Source organism: Monodelphis domestica, chromosome 5 (assembly GCF_027887165.1).
Source record: "Monodelphis domestica isolate mMonDom1 chromosome 5, mMonDom1.pri, whole genome shotgun sequence".
In the NCBI taxonomy this organism is placed as follows: domain Eukaryota; kingdom Metazoa; phylum Chordata; class Mammalia; order Didelphimorphia; family Didelphidae; genus Monodelphis; species Monodelphis domestica.
The window spans coordinates 301,018,627-301,039,737 of NC_077231.1; the positions used below are offsets into that span (position 1 = coordinate 301,018,627).

The following is a 21,111-nucleotide window of genomic DNA, read 5'->3' on the forward strand; positions in this document are numbered from 1 at the left end:
TTCTTCTTTGCATCTATTCTATCCCGTTGTGGATCATCTTTATTTTAACGTATGAGTTAACTGACTAAACTACCAGAAATCTTTTTTTTTGTTTTCTGTTGTATCCCAAACACCTAACCCTAAAATAATAATCCTCTAGAGGAGGGCATAATAAACATTAGTTGAACTGAGTTGAAAAATGAAGTTGAGGCCAGAGTTTAGAAGACTCCATTGAAAAATGAGTTCCTTCCTCCATAGAGGGTGAGGAATAGTTAGAATGTTTGAATGAGGAAGTGATGATGGAATCCCACCTGCTTCAAGACCCGTCGATTAGTTAGTGTGCACTGGCAGACTTTCCTGCTTAATTTATTTACTGTGTGTTGGTTCTGAGGCAGAAACGTGGTAAGGGCTAGGCAGTGGGGGTGAAGTGACTTGCCCAGGGTCATACAGCTAGGGCTATCTAAGGCCAGATTTGAACCTAGCATCTCCCCTCTCTAGGCCTGGTGAGCTACCCAGCTGCCCCCAAATATACTTTTTAAAATAAATGTTATTGTATTTTGAATGACTATCCTCTAGCTGCAGTGTGAAAGCAAATGTTTCGAGGCACTTGGGAATATGGTTCTGAATTGGTGCTGGCTCACAGAGAGCCTCAAAGCTGGGTTAGCTTTTCTAGGACCCTGATCTTAGGAGGGACCCCAGCTAGTACATATTATCTTGTTAGAGAATTCAAGATGTTTTGAACCTAATGTAGGAAGTGTTATTGTTAAGGAGAGCACTAAATATAGCTTCATTTTTTTTGAAATTAGTGACAAGAAGTAATGTGGTCAGTAGTACTTCACAGATAATCTCCAAATCAAGAGAAAACCCACATTATTTATGATCTATTCCATAAAAATGTTTAATTATGTATTGTAAGATATGGTTAGATGTTTCCTTTGGACTGTTACAGTTATTCATTGAACAAATATTTATTGGAACATTTACTGTGCACTTAAGTGCCTTATGAGTCATTCAAAGAACATGGATATAATTCCATCCTTAAGGAGTTTATAATCTAGTTGTTTAGAGACAGTTGTATTATTTTAGGAGATTTTTATACTCAGTAAATGCTAGGATTAATATAGCTTTAAATTCTTTATTATTCCTTTGTGAGACTTTATGGTGCTATGAGCATTATAGTCACTCAGTAGATGGGCACTGAGTGAGTTTGATAAAATCTGAAGTAATCATTTTTCTTCTCTATCTTTGTAGTATAGTTTATGAATGCTCTGTATTCTAGTGATTTAAACTTTGGTTTCTGTGCAGTTCTTGTGAATGCTTTAATAACTTAAATATGCATAATATAGGGGCAACTGGGTGCCCCAGTGGATTGAGAGCCAGACCTAGAGACAGTAGGTCCTAAGTTCAAATATGACCTCAGACGTAGCTGTGTGACCCTGGCCAAGTCACTTAACCCTTTTTGCTTAGCCCTTACCGCTTTTCTGCCTTGGAACCAATACATAGTATTGCTTCTAAGGAGGAAGGTCAGGGTTTAAAAAATAAATTTAAAAAATGCATTATGACAATTCTAGTTTGTATATGGAAATGGAAGTGCCTGCTGTCACAGTGGTTGATGCTTTCTAGCTTTAATAGCCAAAATGAATAAATATCCCCAACTGTCCTTGAATGTTTTAAGTAAAAGGCATTTTAAATAATCACTAAATAGGCAGAGTTCTAGAAACTGTATCATATATACATTCTTTATTTTCAGTGAATTGTCCTTTCATTTATATTTGATAAACAGACTCTTAAACCTACCTGGTTGAGAAAGTAAGGGATCAGTTAATGAATTTTCAGGACAAGGTATGACTGTAATGTAATTAAATTAATTTAACTTTTTTGAACAAAATGTACACATACAAATGTGAAATGCCCTTCAAAGTACTCATTTTGGGAAGTTGTACATTCATTCTAACAATTTTTTCCTGGTTCAGAATATTTTTCTTTCTTTTAAAAACATTTTTTAATTTAGAATATTTTTCCATGGTTACATGATTCATGACACCCCCTATTCTTTCCCCCTCCCAGAGCTGACAAGCAATTTCACTGGGTTATACATGTATCATTGATCAAAACCTGTTTCTGTGGTTCAGAATATTTTTCAACTCTTTCGGAGAGCATTATTTATTGTTAGTAGAATGAAGCCTTTTAACTCTCACATTCTCAGAGGCAGCTAGGGGGCTCCATAGTGCACCGAGTGCTGGAATCAGGAAGACCTGAGTTCAAATGTGTCTTCAGACACTTGCTGGGTGACCCAGGGCAAGTCACATCATCTTTGTTTGCCTCAGTTTCCCTGGCACCTCCCCAGGGTAGTGCAGATTGCACATTGAAGTTATCCCCTTCCCCTTCTCTGCCCTGGGATCCTCAGTGTTTTTGAATCTTTGCACACTATCTGGGAAGAAACCAAATCTAAAATTCCTAAACCAAAAGTAATTTGGAGACCAAAAGATGGATAATGTTTAAGGCTAAGCTAGTTATTTGTGGCCATCACTGTGAATGCTAGAAATGGCATTGCCAAGGTTGGGTGTAATTGGAAAAGAGAGGCAGAGAATGTCTGAGCGACTCCTAGGTGCACTTAAGGTCCTAAAGGAACAAAAGAAAGGTGTCTGGTGTATTGGGTAGATCTGCCAATTCTTGGAGTGATGAGGACCAGAGGAATCTGTAATGGAGGGGAGGACTGCTGTGACCTCTGCTATCAGGTGGTATAGCAAACGAAAACAAACCATTAGCTAGAAATCATAATGCCTGTAATTTCAAAGGTCACTATAATTTTCATTTCTTCACCAGAAGTTTTAAAACTCTTCTGTGGATTCTTCCTCTCTCCTTTCCCTCTCAATCAAGAACATTTGTAATTTTCTTATGGGAAGTCAATGGGAAAATACATGTATAGGTATAAAGGAGGGCCTCTTTTGAGCATTGCTGTTCAGATTTATTTTTATCATAAAATAATGCTTTTAGACGTGGAAATCTAAAGTGGAAATTCTAAGTGGAAATCAAATAATCTCTTCATTCATTTAAATATTGGCCATAATCGGGACTGGAAGACATTTCTTAAATTAACATTTGTGGGTGTTGCATAAGTTGATTTCCTGCTTCAGAAGATTCTTAGATTTGTTTTCTCTTGTTGGCTTATCTTGGTTAACAAAGCAATGTGGGTGGAAGGGGAAGTTTTCAACACCTTTGCAGTCTGCAAAATCTGCAGGCCAAGAAGAGATTTTGCAGACTATTAGGAAATGGGCCATGTCATTGCTGCATCTCCTTGTGTGAACTAGATGGTTAATAACAAGAGCTGATGTGATTAGATAGTTCAAGTGAAGTACACTTTTTAGCAGCTTGATGTAGTTATTTGACCCTGAAGCTAGGCATAAATCAGGGTAGATATGCCCCACTGACATGCTTCCTATTGTTTTTTTAGGGGATGATCATGTGAGGTTTCTAAGTGAGTCTCCAAATGCCTTTTGTTTGTTGAAATAACTTTAAAAAAATGAATTTACAAAGCTTATTTAACTTTGTCTACAATAAGACTTAAAATTATAATTCTATTTAGCTTTAGTACATGTTGCATAAAACAGAAAATGCTGCAGCTTTGGATTTTGGATTTTGCTCACTCAGAAGAGTTGATTCCATTATTGAGTCAGATCTTCATTTCTTTCTCCTCTTCATCATGGACCTGTTTCCTCATCTGTAAAATAAGGGGGTCAGATTAGATGACCTCTGAGGTCTTTTCCAGCTCCAGATTGATTATCCCATTACTATAGTACATTCCCAGACTAGTTTAAATTTAATTTAATTTATAGTTTAAATTTCTATACTGTTTCCTTGTGTCTTTTCATTTGATGCTATTGAAGATGAATTGTAGTGCTCTGCAATGGGAGAAGCCACTTTCCTTTCTTGTTGCTAATACCAGTGGAGGGGGAGAAATGTGGGCTGTTGATTCCCATTTTCTGGATTCTCTTCTTTCTCAAAAAAGGATCAAAAGTAGAAATTGAGATCAGAAATATATATATCCCGCTGTACACATTACCATTATCTTTTGTCTCTTTGTGAAGAACTTTGATCTGTCTAGTTATTTTGATTTTGACAGGAACTAGATTGCAGCTTTTAAAAACCTGGGTCTTGTTGCATCTACTGCAATTTCCCAAAGCTATTGCTACTGAGGCTCTGGCCACTGAGAAAGAGAGAGTGAGACAGTGATACCTATAGGTAGAGGTGGTTGCTAGTAAGAATGTTTTTGCAAAATATCTAGAACAGGGTAGGTGATATTTTTCTAGTCTTTCTACTCAATTGCATTAGAAAATATCAACATTAGATACTTTCTAGTTTTCAGTGGCAGCAATATAGTTGTAATCTGGAAGGAAAACAAGATTCTGTTTAAGAAGGGACATGAATCCTGGGACCCAGAAGCTATAGGAGGTGGTATCTGGTTAACTTAAAAAAAGTTAATATTAAAATGTCATTTGAAATCTGCATTTTCTTTCATGTCTCACCTTTTTTCTAACTATACTATTCCTGAATTTGATTCACTCTACCATAACCATTGTGGATTTTTAGCAAGTGTTATTATCAGTAGCCTTATAATCCAGTACTGCCATATTGCAAGAACACATGAGCCCCAAAGCAAAATGTGAGCTAACAAATTCAGCCAGTGAAAAAGGTGAAAATTGACTTTCAGGTGATGATAGAATGGTGAGAAGTTAGAGCTTTGGAAATTTTCCCTTGTGTTGTCATCCTTGTTCTCTATCTCCATTTGAACTGGTATGAGTAGACAGTAGAGAAATCTCAACATCAGGAACTTTTTAATATAGATACTTTCATGAACCGATCACATACATATACCATTGACATTAAGGGAATTCAAAAGATACAGTTTTGTTAAGGAAAAGAGATAATTTAAGAAAATGAAAACCAATTTTTTTTTAATCTTTAAAGTTAACTGTGATTTTTTTCAGTCACTTTTATGTGACCTTGCATATTCTTTTATATCCATCTTGTGCTCCAAATCAATTCTATATTTTATTCTTAAAAACAACCCTTTGATCTCCCTTTATCTGCTTTGATCTCCCTTTATCTATCTGCTACATGATTTCATCTAGAGATCCAAAAGGCCTGTAAAATTCAACATGACCAAATCAGAATATATTACTTTTTATCCTAAATATGTCCCTTCTCTTAAATAATTTATTTCTGATGAGAGTATCACCATCTTCCAGTCATCTAGATTCTTTACTCTCCCTGTACATCTCTGCCTCCACACTACTCAGTTGGCAAATTGAATGGATTTTATCTACTGTGATCTCCTGCACCCCACATACTTCCTCATCCCGGGCCATTTGCAACATCACCTTTCTTTTCCAGAGAGAAAGGAAACTCTTTGAAGGCAGGCACCATTTATTTCTTGTCTTGGTCTCTCCATTGCCTGGTGGGCCATCCGCCCCTTGATAGACCCCCTACAAAATGCTGACTGATCATCTTTTTTTCCCCTTCTTCAGCCCATTCACTACCCAGTTGCCAAATACAGTCTGACCAAACCCCTCCTCTCATTCATTCAGTGGCCTCCCACCATACCTAGGACAGCTCAGGAGACTCCTCTGTGCTATCCCACCTATCCAGACTTACCTTACATGATTTCCCAGGATTCTGCTCTGCTTTCCAGCCCAGCCAGCTCATTTCCTGTCCCTTGTACAGGGGGTTGTTTCTATAGATACCAGCTCTTTCCTCTCTATAGGATGCATTCTCTCCCTCTCTCCTTCTTAGAGCCCCTTCACTATTTTCAGGGTTCAGCTCAGGTGCTGCTTCCTCCACAAAGCCTTCTTGACCCCTCTCTCCCATTTTTAGTTCTCCCTTTTCTTCCAAATTACTGTTTTCTTTGTATATTTGTGTTACCTGTGTACGCATAGTATTCCAACTCTCCCCAAGTAGAACAGAAGGCTCTGGATGCCAGGGGCTGTTTCATTTTTGTCTTTAGATTCCCCAGAGCCTAGCTTGTATATGAGGTAATAAATGTTGGATTGAATTGAATTATAATTAACTTAATAATTGTCAAAAAAGCAAACTACAAATAACCATACAAAGCAGAGGTCAGAATGTTATACTTTTGTCTTATTTTTAAATTGTGTTCCCTTGTCTTTGAAACTCCCACAGCACCAGTAAGTCCTTAAAAGAATTCATTAAAGACTGCTTAAAAATGGGAAAGAATAATTATTGTGATAAACTTATATACTGCTTAGATATACATAAATTATTTTAAATGAGAAATTTTAGAGACCAAAAAACTATATTTCTGGATCATCTTTTTTTTTTCCCCCACTCAAATATAGAGTGGCACAATGGATAGAGTGCTGGGTCTGGAGTCAGAAATATCTACCATGTTCAAATCCAGCCTTAGACACTTAATAAGCAGTATGACCCAGGGCAAGTCACTTTACTTCTTTCTGCCCTAGTTTTGTTGACTGTAAAATGGGGTTAATAATAGCACCTACATTCTGGGGTTTTTGTGAGGATTGTAAAATGGATATTTGAACCCTAGACTTCAATCCCCAGAAGTCCTTGGAATTTCCCAGAATTCCCTATATTCTCACCTGAGTCTCCACCTGGGCAAGATCACAATGAGTATTTAACTGGCTCTCTGCCTCACATGGGGGCTACTCTTCCATTTGCAAGAATGTAGTGAGTAAGCTAAGCCTGGGGGTTTTTAATGGGCTAATCAGCCCTAGGCACGTGGTTTTCTTGTTTGTATTTTCTTTATTCCTCGATTTCTAATAATCCTTAATAAACCTCATAAAATATATTTCTATTGCTAGAGACTAAAATTTAATTTTTACAGGATCTATCAAGATAATATTTGTAAAGTACTTTAGCCTACTGTCTGGCACATGTTAAGGGCTATTGAAGTAAATGCTAACTATTTGTTATTATTATTACATTAATAGCTTTGGACATCTGAAATAGCTAAAAGATTGTGCCTCTGTTGCCTATTTAAAAAAAGATTAAACTTTTTTGTTGCTTTAACTAGAATACAGTAAAAAACCTCATTAATTTGGACATAACTAATTTAGAATTCATGATAGGGGTCAAACCCTGTCATAGGCCATACCTTTACAAACCGTTATGCATGACAAAGTTATGTTCATATTTGCTTAAAAGAAAATTCACTCCGGTACCTGTTCATCTTTGACTTTTCTTTCTTTTGACTAAGGACTATAAAATTTTATTTCATGATTTTCAGAATAATCTATAAAGATCAAAACAGACTAAAACTAGAAGGAGCTTGAGTACCTGAGTGACATTTGAGAGCTGTTGTTCATAAAAGGGATTGACTCAATACATCACTAGGTTTCTGGTCTTGTAGTAGTCATTTTATCTAACTCAAGGGCCCAACTGTTAGGAGTAAGGGATAATTGAATCGTTCTTTAGTTTTTCACAGTTCTAATTTTTTCTCTTAAGGAACAATTATACTTCCATTTTCCATCTCTTTTTTTTCTTCCCTAACTTAGAAGTATCAATACCTTGTCTTGCCATATTCTCATGTTCTAGGAATTTAGAGAGGGGAAAATATGGGAATGAAAGAGCATGTGGGCATGTTCCTGCCTCCTTTCCCAGACCTATGATCCTTCAGTTTATGGTTTCCCATGTCCCTAGATCTCTTAAGGCCTGCATATGGGAATTTTCACTTTGCAGTCAACCTTCATTGTAGTATTGGGATTTAAAAACCAACTTGCAAATATTAGAAATATGTTTCATCAAAGATCAGACTTTGATTAAATTATAAAGACTTAGTTTTCAATTTTTCTTAAACTGAATTCATGGAAGGTCATATTTTAGAAAATCTAATTCATTTGTTTGAGGGGAAAACTAGAATTGAAGGGAGCTTTCATCAAAATGATTGGTTTGTAATTTGGGGATAAGAAAGGATTTTTCTTTAAAAATGAAGTAATTCACAATTTTTTCTCCCTTCCTGAGACAAAAACGATATCAACAGGATTAGTTCAAATAGTTTAGCAAGATCTGGGACTCACTATTAAGAAGAGATTTCAAACAGTTCTGATGTTGAGCTCTAATCTTACAAAATGTGGTTAGAGAGATATTTTAGTAGTAGAATGACTTATGGGTTCCCAACTTGAATGATGCTAGGAATCCGGAAACAGGCCAAGGTGTAGAACTGTGTTTAAGTGAAGTAATTTAGCCTATTCTTGGTGGAGATGTTTGCTTTCATAATCCCTATTGAGGGCCACCATCTCCCCAGATCTTCACCCCTTTGTCTGACACCTGAGCCCAAAGCCTCCTATGGAGAGCTGCTGTAATCTACTTTTCTCCCCCCTGCCCCCCTTTTTTTCTTTTCTTCTCCCACTGGAGAAGGATCTTCATGAAATCCTTGGTTACCTTCACCTGGTTTCTATTTGTGGCATTATTTTGATTACTTTGCTTCTGATTTAAAAACTAAAACAAAACCACCTTTTTGGTGGGCTCATGGCCTGGGGCTCTCAAATAGTCTCAGCATGGATTAAAATGGAAAGTTATTTGCATTTTTATCAACATAACAATGAACCCCATTTGAAGGGACTGGGAAATTCTTTGAAGTGTGGCGAGAGTGAATGTGGCTTGGTAAGTTAACTGCCCTGGTGGTCTTGGTATTTTCTTCCTTGGTTCCAGTTTGGAGGCTCTTCCTGGAAAGCTACACCGATGAGGGCCTGCGCCTGGGGGGGTGGTGGTTTGTGTGAGAGATGCCCGACAGTTTGGGGAGGTAAAGGTGACCAGGGCCGTTGGCCAGTGGTTGTTGCACAGGAGATGAGTGGCAAAGTATGGGAGCTTGATGGACCACCGCTGCAGGTGGGGGCTCTGCTGGGACTCCCTCTGCCCCCTGCAGGCCTCCCTGCAGGGCCACTGACAGGTTTTAGTGGTACAGAGTAAGCATATAGAAATGCATTAGCTGACATGCTTCATACTTGTTGACTCGATTTATTCTGATGTAACCAGACAATGAGGTGGTTGGTGGTCTCCCCAGATACCCCACCGCATCCTCTTGGGGACCTCTCCAGGAAATAGCTTGCCTTCTCCTTGGTTTGGGAAGGCTGCCACAGGATGGCAATCCACCTCTTCAGCATCCCAGCCCTAAAGCTCTCATCCAGTGCAGTATTTTAATCTACATTCCCAGCTGCAATGTTTCACATCCTTTGTCAATTGAGATTAACTTCTCTGACATGAAAGCACCTCTTCTGCTACAGTGTTAGAGCAGAGGAACAGGGCTAGGAAGCCTTGGGTTCAAATTCTGACTCTATTGTATAATGATAGCACTTGCAAGATTAAAAGCGATTGTATTCTTTGCTGGTCTTTTCAAAAGGACATTCTTTCTCTTGGAAATCAATAAAAAAAAATCTAGAGGGGGCTCGTATTACTAAGGAATCAGTTTAGAAAACAACAAAAAATTTATGGTAGAATTCCTGTCTTAAGGGAATTGTTCAGACGGGATTTCAGTTGGACAGTGTTGTTTTTTCAGTGACAATGATTTTAAAAAATCTATGCCCTTAAGATTTATGCTGATATAAAGAACTAATATATAGTTGTACTTATTACTAAAATAATAATAGCTAATATTTACATAGCATTTACTATGTGCCAGGCACTGTACTAAGGGCTTTACCAATATTATCTCATTTGATCCTCAAAATTACCCTGGAAAGTAGGTGCTATTGTTATCCCCATTTTACATATGAAGAAACTAAGGCAAACAGAGGTTGTTGGAGACCAGATATGAATTCAGTTCTTCCTGACTAGGCCCTACTCTCGCCACCCAGCTTGTATTATATTATATAGCAGGATTTGGGGGAGGCTGAGGGACTGGGATTTTTGCGGGGGTTGGGGGGCATGGTGATTTGTTTGAGATATGAACCTTCATAGATAGTGTTATTTTTTTAAAGGAAATAATACATTTTACTATGTTAAATAAAACATCATCCATTTCTTTCAGAAGACCTTCATCTCAGACATGTAGAAAAAGATGTTTTGATTCCTAAGATTATGAGAGAGAAGGCCAGAGAGAGGTGTTCTGATCAAGTGCAAGGTAAGATTCAAATATTCATCTCAAGATCAAATGTATTCTTTGATAATGTGAACTGAATTTAATCCTTAGCCTCAGAGTCAAGTAGTCAGTGAATGAATATGTATGATCTGCTTCTCACTGTTTCATTGAGATACTTGTATTCTAGCTATGAGAACTTCCAGGAAGGTTTCAATTCATATACAATTTACAATATTCTCTAAAATCATGTAGTAAAAAATAGGTATAGAGAAGAACTTAAAAAACCTTTCTTCTAGTGATTGATTGTGGTAGGGGGAAAAAACAATCCCACCCTTTTCTAGCCTTTCAAAACTGCTTTTATCAGTGGAATTCATATAGGTGTGAATATACATACATATATATATATACACATACACACACATATATATAGACATACATATGTGTGTAATATACATACTTATGTAGATATACATTTTTAGACTATTTTCCTTTGTTGGACATTTTTGAATTCTTATAAGGGAATTTCCAGTAAATTTAAAAAAAATTAATTATTTTTCTGTTTCTATCTCTAGACAGAAATAGGATGTATGTTGTGCATGTGTGTGTGTGTGTGTGTGTGTTTGTGTTTGTGCATTGGACACATAAAACAAAAAAAGCTATGGCCAGAATGGTGGGTTCAAATCATGGAATGAATTGTGTTGTTTTGGGTACAGGTACCCTGATGATAAAATGATGGCCCCACCAAAGTTCCTTGGCTACTTTAATGGATATCTGGGTAGAGGAGTGTTCATTGGACAATAATAAGTAAGATTTTAAAAAGTTGAATCTGTGAAGGATGACATGGAGATTTTATCAAAATAGGAGAGGCACTAAGTATTTTAACTTTTTCTTTCAGTATTAGATGCTTGGTTATCTTCATTCAGGGGAAATTAGATGTAAAAATAAGTATAGAGGATTGTAGGTCTAGAGCTGAAATCAACCTGATCCAGTCCTTTCGGGCCTAGGGATGCTTCTGCCTGGCACAGGTGGTGACAGCTGAGACTTGACCATAGGGTGTTTGATTCCACATCTTCCCTTTTTTGTATTGCCTCTTGGCGTATAGGCAGTTTCCTTTCTTGGAGTCTTAAAGAACAAGTTGAAATGACCTTAAAGAAGATGGGTGCCTTAGACTTTGTACAGATCTACTTCAGTGGTAACTTGTATTACTCTGTAGGCACAGGATTTTATGGAACTGTTTCTTTGTTTAGAATGATAGAACTAGAGATAGTTTAATTCAACATTTTTACAAATCAGGAAACTGGCCTAGGGAGTTTAAATGATTTGCACATATTTAGATGAGAACCATCTACTGAAAATTCAAGATTAGAGTGGTCAGTTATTATTATTGCTTCATTAAAAAAATTTTTTCCCCAATGAGGTTCAGATAGAAATGGTACTGAAACAACTCATTATCCTGCTATTATTCTTTTAATGACTGGTGCATAGGTGGGTGCTGGAGCACAACTGCTATATATACTTTAGTCATTTAGAATGTAAGCTCCTCCTCTATATAGTCCCTGAAAACATCATTGGTACAATTCCTTCTTTCTTCTCCCCTCTCTTCATCATTAAAAAACAAATCACTGTGTCTAATTACTCCTTGATCTCTGATGATGAAAAGGTTCTGATGATATACATATATCATCTTCTTATATTAGAATGTATTCAATTTATCATTACATAGGCCTTTATCATTGTTTGTGTTTATTTTTTTATGTTTCTTTTACCTCTTGAGTTTGAATTTCAAAGTTTATACACACATACATTATATATATTCTGTCTTTTGTGTATACATATATGCACACACATGCACAAATATTTATTCTCTATATATTCTGCTTTTTCATCAGGAATGATTGTAAATCTTTTATTTCATTAAAGATCCATTTTTGTCCCCTTTAGGATTAGACTCATTTTTGCTGACTAAATTTTTCTTGTCTTAAAGATTGTATTCATTGCCTTTTAGAGTATTGTATTCCAAGGTATATTTCTTTATGATGAAGGCTGTTAAATCTTGTGGGATTTTGATTATGGCTCATTAGTTCTTGAATTTTTTCTTCTTGGCTGTTTCCCCAATTTTTTTTTAAGTAAAGCATGAGGTGAGGTGCTCCTCTGAAAGGTGTTAAGGGTAAATTTTAGGGTTGAGACTGAATATAATTTTAGTTGGTTGCCAGGGATTTAAATTCTAAATCCCAATGAAATACACAAGTCAGAATGGAATTTATGGTGACTTATTTACAATAGAAGGAAGAAATTAAGAATGAGAGAGAGAGGGAAAAGGGAATTGAATTGCTCTGGTCCAGGCTGAGTCAGGCAGGAGTTCAGAGGCCTCGGTCAAGGGGCCTCTCCAGAAGCCAGGGGAAAAGGGAGTCAGCCTTATAACTCACCACATGACCATCTAAAAGGAAAGCAGTCTGAGGTCTCAGGCTGAGCTCCTCCAGGGTCGAGTTCCAGGGCCAAGTCCGCCAAAGGGTCCCTCTCACAGGAAGTGACGTGAAATATAAACGCAGTTCTTTACATTACTTTCTGTATCTCACATGTACCAATGGTGACTTAAGCTTGGCTAAGGAAAGCCCAGGGGGTCAGTCAGTTGTTTTTGATTTGTCACTTGCTAGCACATGCCAGTCTTAGGCCTTCCTTCCCCACACCCAATCCTTAAGTAGGGGTGTATACATTCCTGATTGCTAGAATTCTAAAGACTAAGCAGGGTGGAGTAAAACTAAAATTCACAGAGGGTAGGGTTGGGGATGCTATGAGGAGGCTTTAGAAAGGAAGGTTTCTGAAGTTAAAATGAGGAGTCCAATAAAGAATAAGGGGGGAATATTATATTGCTGAAGTGGGGGCCCACAGTTATGTAATCTGGTCATCTAGCATTTATTAAACACCTTATATTTGCCAGGTATGTGCTGGGAGGCAAAGAAAAACAAAACACAGACCCTTCTTTCAAGGAGCTCATAGCTAATGTGAACTAATGCATAGAGAGCTTGTAAACAATTATGACCAAATAAATTATACCAAGTATAAAGTGGAGGCACTCAAAGGGAAGGCAACAACATTTAGGGAAGCCTGGGGAAGGTTTCTTGCTGAAATTAAGATTTTGGCAGAGACTTGAAAGAAGTCTGGAAATTTAGGATGTGGAGAGGAAGAGGGAGAGTATTTCAGATATGGAAGATCAACAGTGAGATTTTTGGGAGTCAGGAGATGGAGTTCAGAAATTAGCCAGAAGTCTAGAATCTCTGGAGGAGGACAGACTAGAAAGGCAAGAAGGGGCCAGGCTAAAAAGGACTTTAAAATCCATTCAGGACTTTATGTATCCTCCAGGAGGTCAGAGGCAGCCAGGAGAGTTGTTTGAATAGGAGGTGGAATGGTCTGACTTGTGTTTTGCAGATCAGTTTGATGGCTGAGTGGAGCCTAGTAAAAATGGAGGGAAGAGAGACTTGAGACAGGGAGTCTGATTGGAAGACTGTTGGAATAATCTGGGGATGAGGTGAAGGGTCTTGCCCCAGGCTTGTGTCAGAACAAAGAAGGAAGTATACATGAGAGATGCTGCAACAGCAGAATCCTCAGGACTTGGCAGCTGAGCCAGCAGGTGAGAGAAGAGGAGGACTTGAGGATAACCCTGGTTATTATCTGGGGAGGAAGGTGGGATCTTAAAGAATAATAAAGAAATTAGGGAGAGGGGAACACTTGGGAGGAAGAGAATAAGCTAAGTTTTGGATGTATGTATGGAGATTCAGTTTGAGATTTATGTGGGAGTTGGTAATGCAAGAGTGCAGGTCAGGATACAGGATAGGGCATGGAGCTGATGAGATATAGACAAAAGAAATAGTGTGGAGGGAGATGAAAAGTGACCCATGACAGAGCCTATGGGGACTCTCATGCTCGGCCAGAGTGATGAGGATGAAGATCTAGTGAAGGAGACAGAGTGGTCTGAGGAGTAGCAGGTGGACCAGGGAAGAGCCACATTGAGAAGGTTATCAGCAGTCCCAAGGACTGCAGAGCAGTGAAGAAGGATAAAGGAGAGGACCATTCAGTTTGGTTATTAAAGAGATCATGATTCCCTTGGAAAGGGCAGTTTCAATGGGGTGGTAGCAAATTGAGGAGAGAGTGAGAAAAAGAAAGACAGGCCTCAACTGTAGACAGTTTTCAGGCAGTGTAGGCACAGAGTGGGGAGAGATATCAAAAGATTGCCTCCGCACATTTAAAACTACTTTAATCAGACCTTTATTAGCTGCAGAGTAGTATCAAGAGTGTCTTTATTTTTTTATATATATTTTTTGTTTTTAAAACATTATTTTAATTGGTCATTTTCATACATTATTCATTGGAAACAGAGATCATTTTCTTTTCCTCCCCTCCCTCCCCTAGCCAACCTGAATTTCCTTGTTGGTATTTGCATTAGGGTGCTCATTTAGCATCTCTCCTCTATCATGTCCCCTCAACCTCTGTAGTCAAGCAGTTGATTTTCCTCAGTGTTTTTACTCCCTCAGTTTGTCCTCTGCTTGAGGATAGTTTTTTTTTTTCCTTATAGATCCCTGCAGATTGTTCAGGGACATTGTAAAGCCATTAATGGAGAAGTCCATTACGTTTGATTGTACCACAGTGTATCAGTCTCTGTGTACAATGTTCTCCTGGTTCTGCTCCTCTCGCTCTGAATCACTTCCTGGAGGTTGTTCCAGTCTCCATGGAATTCCTCCACTTTATTATTCCTTTGAGCACAATAGTATTCCATCACCAACATATACCACAATTTGTTCAGCCATTCCCAAATTGATGGGCATGCCCTCATTTTCCAATTTTTGGCCACCACAAAGAGTGCAGCTATGAATATTCTTGTACAAGTCTTTTTCCTTATTATCCCTTTGGGGTACAAACCCATCAGTGTTATGACTGGATCAAAGGGCAGACAGTCTTTTATCGCCCTTTGGGCATAGTTCCAAATTGCCCTCCAGAATGGTTGGATCAATTCACAACTCCACCAGCAATAAATTAATGTTCCTACTTTGCCACATCCCCTCCAGCATTCATTACTTTCCTTTGCTGTCATGTTAGCCAATCTGCTAGGTGTGAGGTGATACCTCAGAGTTGTTTTGATTTGCATCTCTCTGATTATAAGAGATTTAGAACACTTCTTCATGTGCTTGTTAATAGTTTTGATTTCTTTAACTGAAAATAGCCTATTCATTTCCCTTGCCAGTTTTTCAATTGGAGAATGGCTTGATTTTTTGTACAACTGGTTTAGCTCTTTATAAATTTGAGTAATTAGACCTTTGTCAGAGGTTTTTGTTATGAAGATTATTTCCCAATTTGTTGCTTCCCTTCTAATTTTAGTTACATTGGTTTTGTTTGTACAAAAACTTTTTAATTTGATGTAGTCAAAATTATTTATTTTACATTTTGTGACTCTTTCTAAGTCTTGCTTGGTTTTAAAATCTTTCCCTTCCCAAAGGTCTGACATGTATACTATTCTGTGTTCACCTAATTTACTTATAGTTTCCTTCTTTATATTCAAGTCATTCACCCATTCTGAGTTTATTTTGGTGTAAGGTGTGAGGTGTTGATCCAAACCTAATCTCTCCCATACTGTCTTCCAATTTTCCCAGCAGTTTTTATCAAATAGTGGATTTTTGCCCTAAAAGCTGGGGTTTTGGGGTTTGTCATAGACTGTCTTGCTGAGGTCATTTACCCCAAATCTATTCCACTGATCCTCCTTTCTGTCTCTTAGCCAGTACCAAATTGTTTTGATGACCACTGCTTTGTAATATAGTTTGAGATCTGGGACTGCAAGGCCATCTTCCTTTGTATTTTTTTTTCATCATTTCCCTGGATATGCTTCATCCTTTGTTCTTCCAAATGAACTTTGTTATGGTTTTCTCTAATTCAATAAAAAAGTTTTTTGGTAGTTCAATGGGTATGGCACTAAATAGATAGATAAGTTTGGGTAGGCTGGTCATTTTTATTATGTTAGCTCATCCCACCCATGAGCAATCAATGTTTTTCCAATTGTTTAAATCTAGTTTTAATTGTGTGGAAAGTGTTTTGTAGTTGTGTTCATATAGTTCCTGTGTTTGTTTTGGCAGATAGATTCCTAGGTATTTTATTTTGTCTAAGGTGATTTTAAATGGGATTTCTCTTTCTAGTTCTTGCTACTGAGCTGTGTTGGAAATATATAGAAATGCTTATGACTTATTCGGGTTTATTTTGTATCCTGCAACTTTGCTAAAGTTGTTGATTATTTTGATTAGCTTTTTGGTTGATTCCCTAGGATTCTTTAAGTAAATCATCATATTATCTGCAAAGAGTGACATCTTGGTCTCCTCATTGCCAATTTTAATACCTTAAATTTCTTTTTCTTCTCTAATTGCTACTGCTAGTGTTTCTAATACAATATTAAATAATAAAGGTGATAATGGGCATCCTTGTTTGACTCCTGATCTTATTGGGAAGGCTTCGAGTTTATCCCTATTGCAGATGATGTTTGCTGATGGTTTTAAATATATACTGTTTATTATTTTTAGTAAAGGCCCTTTTATTCCTATACTTTCTAGTGTTTTCAATAGGAATGGGTGTTATATTTTGTCAAAGGCTTTTTCTGCATCTATTGAGATAATCATGTAATTTTTGTCGGATTGCTTGTTTATATGGTCAATTATGTGGATGGTTTTCCTAATATTGAACCATCCTTGCATTCCTGGTATAAATCCTACCCGATCATAGTGGATAACCCTTGTGATGACTGGCTGGAGTCTTTTTGCTGGTATCCTATTTAAGATTTTTGCATCTCTATTCATTAGGGAGATTGGCCTATAGTTTTTTTTCTTTGTTTTTAACCTGCCTGGCTTTGGGATCAGTACCATGTTTGTGTCATAAAAAGAAATTGGTAGAACCCCTTCTTGGCTTATTCTGTCAAATAGTTTGTATAATATTGGGATTAGCTGTTCTTTGAATGTTTGATAGAATTCATTTGTGAATCTGTCTGGACCTGGGGATTTTTTCTTAGGGAGTTCTTTGATGGCTTGTTCAATTTCTTTTTCTGATATGGGGTTGTTTAGGTAATTTATTTCTTCTTCTTTTAGTCTAGGCAATTTATATTTTTTTAAGTATTCATCCATATCACTTAGATTACCATATTTTTTTGCCATATAATTGGGTATAGTAGTTTTTAATGATTGCCTTGATTTCCTCTTCATTAGAGGTGAGGTCTCCCTTTTCATCTTGGATACTGTCAATTTGGTTTTTTCCTTTCCTTTTTTTTAATTAGACTGACTAGTACTTTGTCTATTTTATTTGTTTTTTCAAAGTACCAGCTTCTAGTCTTATTTATTAAATCAATAGTTCTTTGACTTTCAATTTTATTAATTTCTCCTTTGATTTTTAGGATTTCTAATTTAGTCTTCATCTGAGGATTTTTAATTTGTTCACTTTCTAGTTTTTTAATTTGCATGCCCAATTCATTGACCTCTGCCCTTCTTAATTTGTTTATATATGAACTCAAGGATATAAATTTCCCCCTGAGTACTGCTTTGGCTGTACCCCATAGGTTTTGAAAGGATGTCTCACCATTGTCATTTTCTTCAATGAAGTTATTGTTTCTATGATTTGTTCTTTGACTAGCCGGTTTTGGAGAATCATATTGTTTAATTTCCAATTAATTTTTGATTTATCTCTCCATGTACCCTTAAGTTTTTTTGTGAATTAAAAAATATCTGGTTACATTATAGTTTACCTAAGCTAGGTGGATCAGATCCCCTGGAAGGGGAAAGAACCTTAGAATTCTCTGATTCAACAACCCCGTTATTTTCTGTAGGAGTGAGGGGGACCCAAGGTCACTTGGGAATCAGGTTTCCATATTCCAAACCCAATATACTACTGTATAGGAACCCATTTCCAAAGAAGCACGTCTCCTTACCACTGGAAAATCTAGACTAGCCCAGTTCTTATGAATAATCAGATCTTAGAATCATAGATTTTGGTCTGGAGAGAACCAAAGAATTCATTTCTTTGAACTCCTTATTTGATAGATGGAATGGATCCTTAGAGGCTGATGACTTGCCTAAGATTGACTCAAGTTGTATGTAGCATTCTGGGATGTAAACCCAGGTCACAAAAGACTCTATGTTCCATTCTCTCAGTTTGCCTCACTGAATTTGACCCCATGCCTCATATTAGCTTTGTTCATAAAGCGTATCTAAAAATTAAAATAATATTTTTCCTTCTTGACTAGTAAAGTTGATCAACATAAGAGCTTCCTACATGCCAGGCATTATGCAAAGTGCTGGGGATGCCAGAGGCTCCAAACAGGCCCCCCTCCCAAGGAGCTCACAGTGTAATGCTAAGTACTTGTGTAAATAAGATCTAGACAAAATAAAGTGGAGATATGCTCAGCGGGAAGGCAGATGTATTAAGGGAGACTTGGAAAGGTTTCTTATAGAAGAAACCTTTTTTTCTCTTATTTTTAGTTTTGTTTAAAAAAATCTCCAGCTGGGGGTCAGCTGGGTGGCTTAGTGAACTGAGAGCCAAGCCCAGAGACAGGAGGTTCTGGGTTCCAGTCTGACCTCAGACACTTTCTAACTGGGTGACTCTGGGCAAGTCACTTAACCTCCATTGCCTGGCCCTTACCACTCTTCTGCCTTAGAACCAATCACAGTATTAATTTTAAGACAGATGATAAGGGTTTAAAAAAAAAGAAAAGAAAAGGGGAAAAAAACCCCAGCAGGGCAAATCAGTAAGAGTGTAGGGGATAACATGAACAGGGCCATTAAGGTGGGGAGGATGGGAGGGGTGGCAGGAGTTCTCCTCTTCCCTCCCCTACTTTCCTGAACCTGGGTTCCAGGGGTGGGCTGAGGCCTCTACTGAGTCCCCTCAATAAGAAGAAATGTCGGTCTCGTCAGGGGGTAGATGTTGACCTCGAAGCGTTCCTGGGCCTCCTTCCAAGTCCTCTGTGTCCAGCCAGTCTGTCCTGGCTGCCCCGGGTGCGAAGGCCTCTGAGCCTTCTGGCTGCTGTGGTTGAAGGCAGTCTTTATTCCTCTAAGATCCATGGCCTGACCACAGCGATGCAGCCCTGGATGTCCTGGAGCCCCTGACCCTGGGACAGCCAAGAGCCCAGCTTCAGCGGAGACTGGAAGGAGCCCAGGGAAGCTCGGAGGGAGAGAATTCGGCTGAGGGACAGCCAGTGAAGTGCCTGGACTGATGAGGGTTGCGGTCCAGGAAGAGCCAAGCCAGTGCGGGAGAGGGAGGGTAGGAGGCAGGAAAGGTGCCGGGCTTCGAAGATGCCCGAGTTGGGGGGTGACAAGCACCCCCCAGGACTCGATCAGTTTGCCGAGTGGAGGTCCACGAACAGGGGGACTCTGGTCTTTCTAGACAGACTCTCCGGAGACAAAATAACGTTTCCGTGGAGCATGTGGAGTAGGCCCTTGAGTGAAAAATAGAAAAGCAAAGAAGCCCTTTTTGGTTCTCGGCCATCAAACACTGGGCAGTAGAGCAGCCCTTTGCTGCTGCGACATACCACTGGGGAGACTTAGCTCCAAAAAGGAATTATTGGAGTGTTCCTGACTAACTCTTGCTTCCCGCCTCCTGCGGGCCCCTGTGATACTTAGTGAAGATGGCCGGTGTCAGCCAGGGTTTCCAAGGCCCCGTCCCCCCGAGCTGCCTGCTTTCCACAGTGACCTTTGTACCTGACAGAGGCCGCCCTGGGAAGGGAGAGGGAGGCAGCCTTGGCCGGGGCTCTGGATGGCTGTTTAAATGCGTGTGGACGTTTCAAAGCAACACTTCTTTACAGCAAATTAGGTGGCTTATTGCAACCTGTTCTTATCAGAAAAATGGTTCCGAAGAAGGGTGAATACTGAGTAATCCAAGCTGATGCCTGTGCTTTGGTGTGACTTTCTCCCAGTAAGAAAAATGGCCAAGCTCTAGGAATCGCAGCAAACACCCTCCAGGTGTTGGGAAAGATTAACCCCTTGGCCCCTGCAGACAAGCCTTGGAGAGCCCAGCTGGCAGTGACAGGTGCCATGCTGCTGGCCTCCAGAGGTTATCCTCCACCTGCTTCTTGCTGGGAAGCTCCAGAGGAGCCTTCAGGTGAGCTGGGGCAAAGGTTAAAGTGGATCGTCTTAAAGTTATAGATGCAGCTTCCTGTTGCTTGTAGAGCTGCCTCCCTCTTATGGCTCAATCCGAATGCCTCATTTAAATTGGTGCGCTTAATTTACAGGATGTTCGCAAAATGGCTCACTTATTCACATTAATTCTAGAGAATATCATACATGACTCCCAAAAGAGAAAGCAGAATTAACTTAAAAGTCAACTCTTTGTTTTGTTGTTGTTGTGATTATATATTTTTTTGTTTGTGATTTTTATAATTGTTGATGCTTTCCACAAGAAGGTGGAAATTTAATGTTTTTTCCGATTAAAAAAGGAATAAAATTTTATATTGCTTTTGACCTTTAGTTCAGCTATAAAACTCAAGCTGAATAAGAGTAAAGAAGAAAGAAAAATATTTAACCTCCACTGTCATACTCAAACTAAAATGACGTACAATGATAAATCATCCTTATGATATTGTTATAGTACATGTATTGACTTTTGATGACTAGGTGATACTTTAAAGACTGGGAGCATTTGAGTTCCATTCATGTATATTTGCTGTCTTAATTGGAGATGTTTAAACTGAGCTTTATGTTTAAAATTTTTTTTTTTGTCAATAATAGATCCCTGCTTTTCCAGGCCATGCATGCCCAAGATTAAATGATTTGGTCCTGTGTGTTATTAAGAATGCTTAACTTTTTTCCAACTTGTGGGTTAAGAATTAGCTTCTCTGGGCATGGCTAAAACTGTGCAGGAAGATATGACCTAGAATCAAGATGTTTTTCTTCATTGCTATTTTTTTCTTGTGTCTGTAGCTCTTATTCCATCAAATAGTTGTGGGACCTACTTTGCTAATTGTATTGTTTGTGAATAAAGACAGGAATTTTAATAAGTATCTGACTGCCTACCTAACACCTAAGATATGATTTACAGAGAAATCTTTCCTGGTTGATTTTTCATAT

The 21,111-nt window shown here is 38.3% G+C and overlaps 1 protein-coding gene across 3 annotated transcripts in view; it reads left to right on the top strand.

Moving 5' to 3' along the window:
• Positions 1-21,111, top strand: part of CMC1 (C-X9-C motif containing 1) — an 84,501-nt gene that overhangs the window by 9,877 nt on the left and 53,513 nt on the right. Inside the window, exon 2 of one of the 3 annotated variants that reach the window (XM_007505310.3) lies at positions 9,983-10,075. In XM_007505310.3, the coding sequence (XP_007505372.2) occupies positions 9,983-10,075 (93 nt within the window). Of the gene's footprint in view, positions 1-9,982; positions 10,076-19,793; positions 20,147-21,111 lie in introns of those variants that run through there. The other 2 variants (XM_056800375.1, XM_056800376.1) reach the window with 2 other exon arrangements.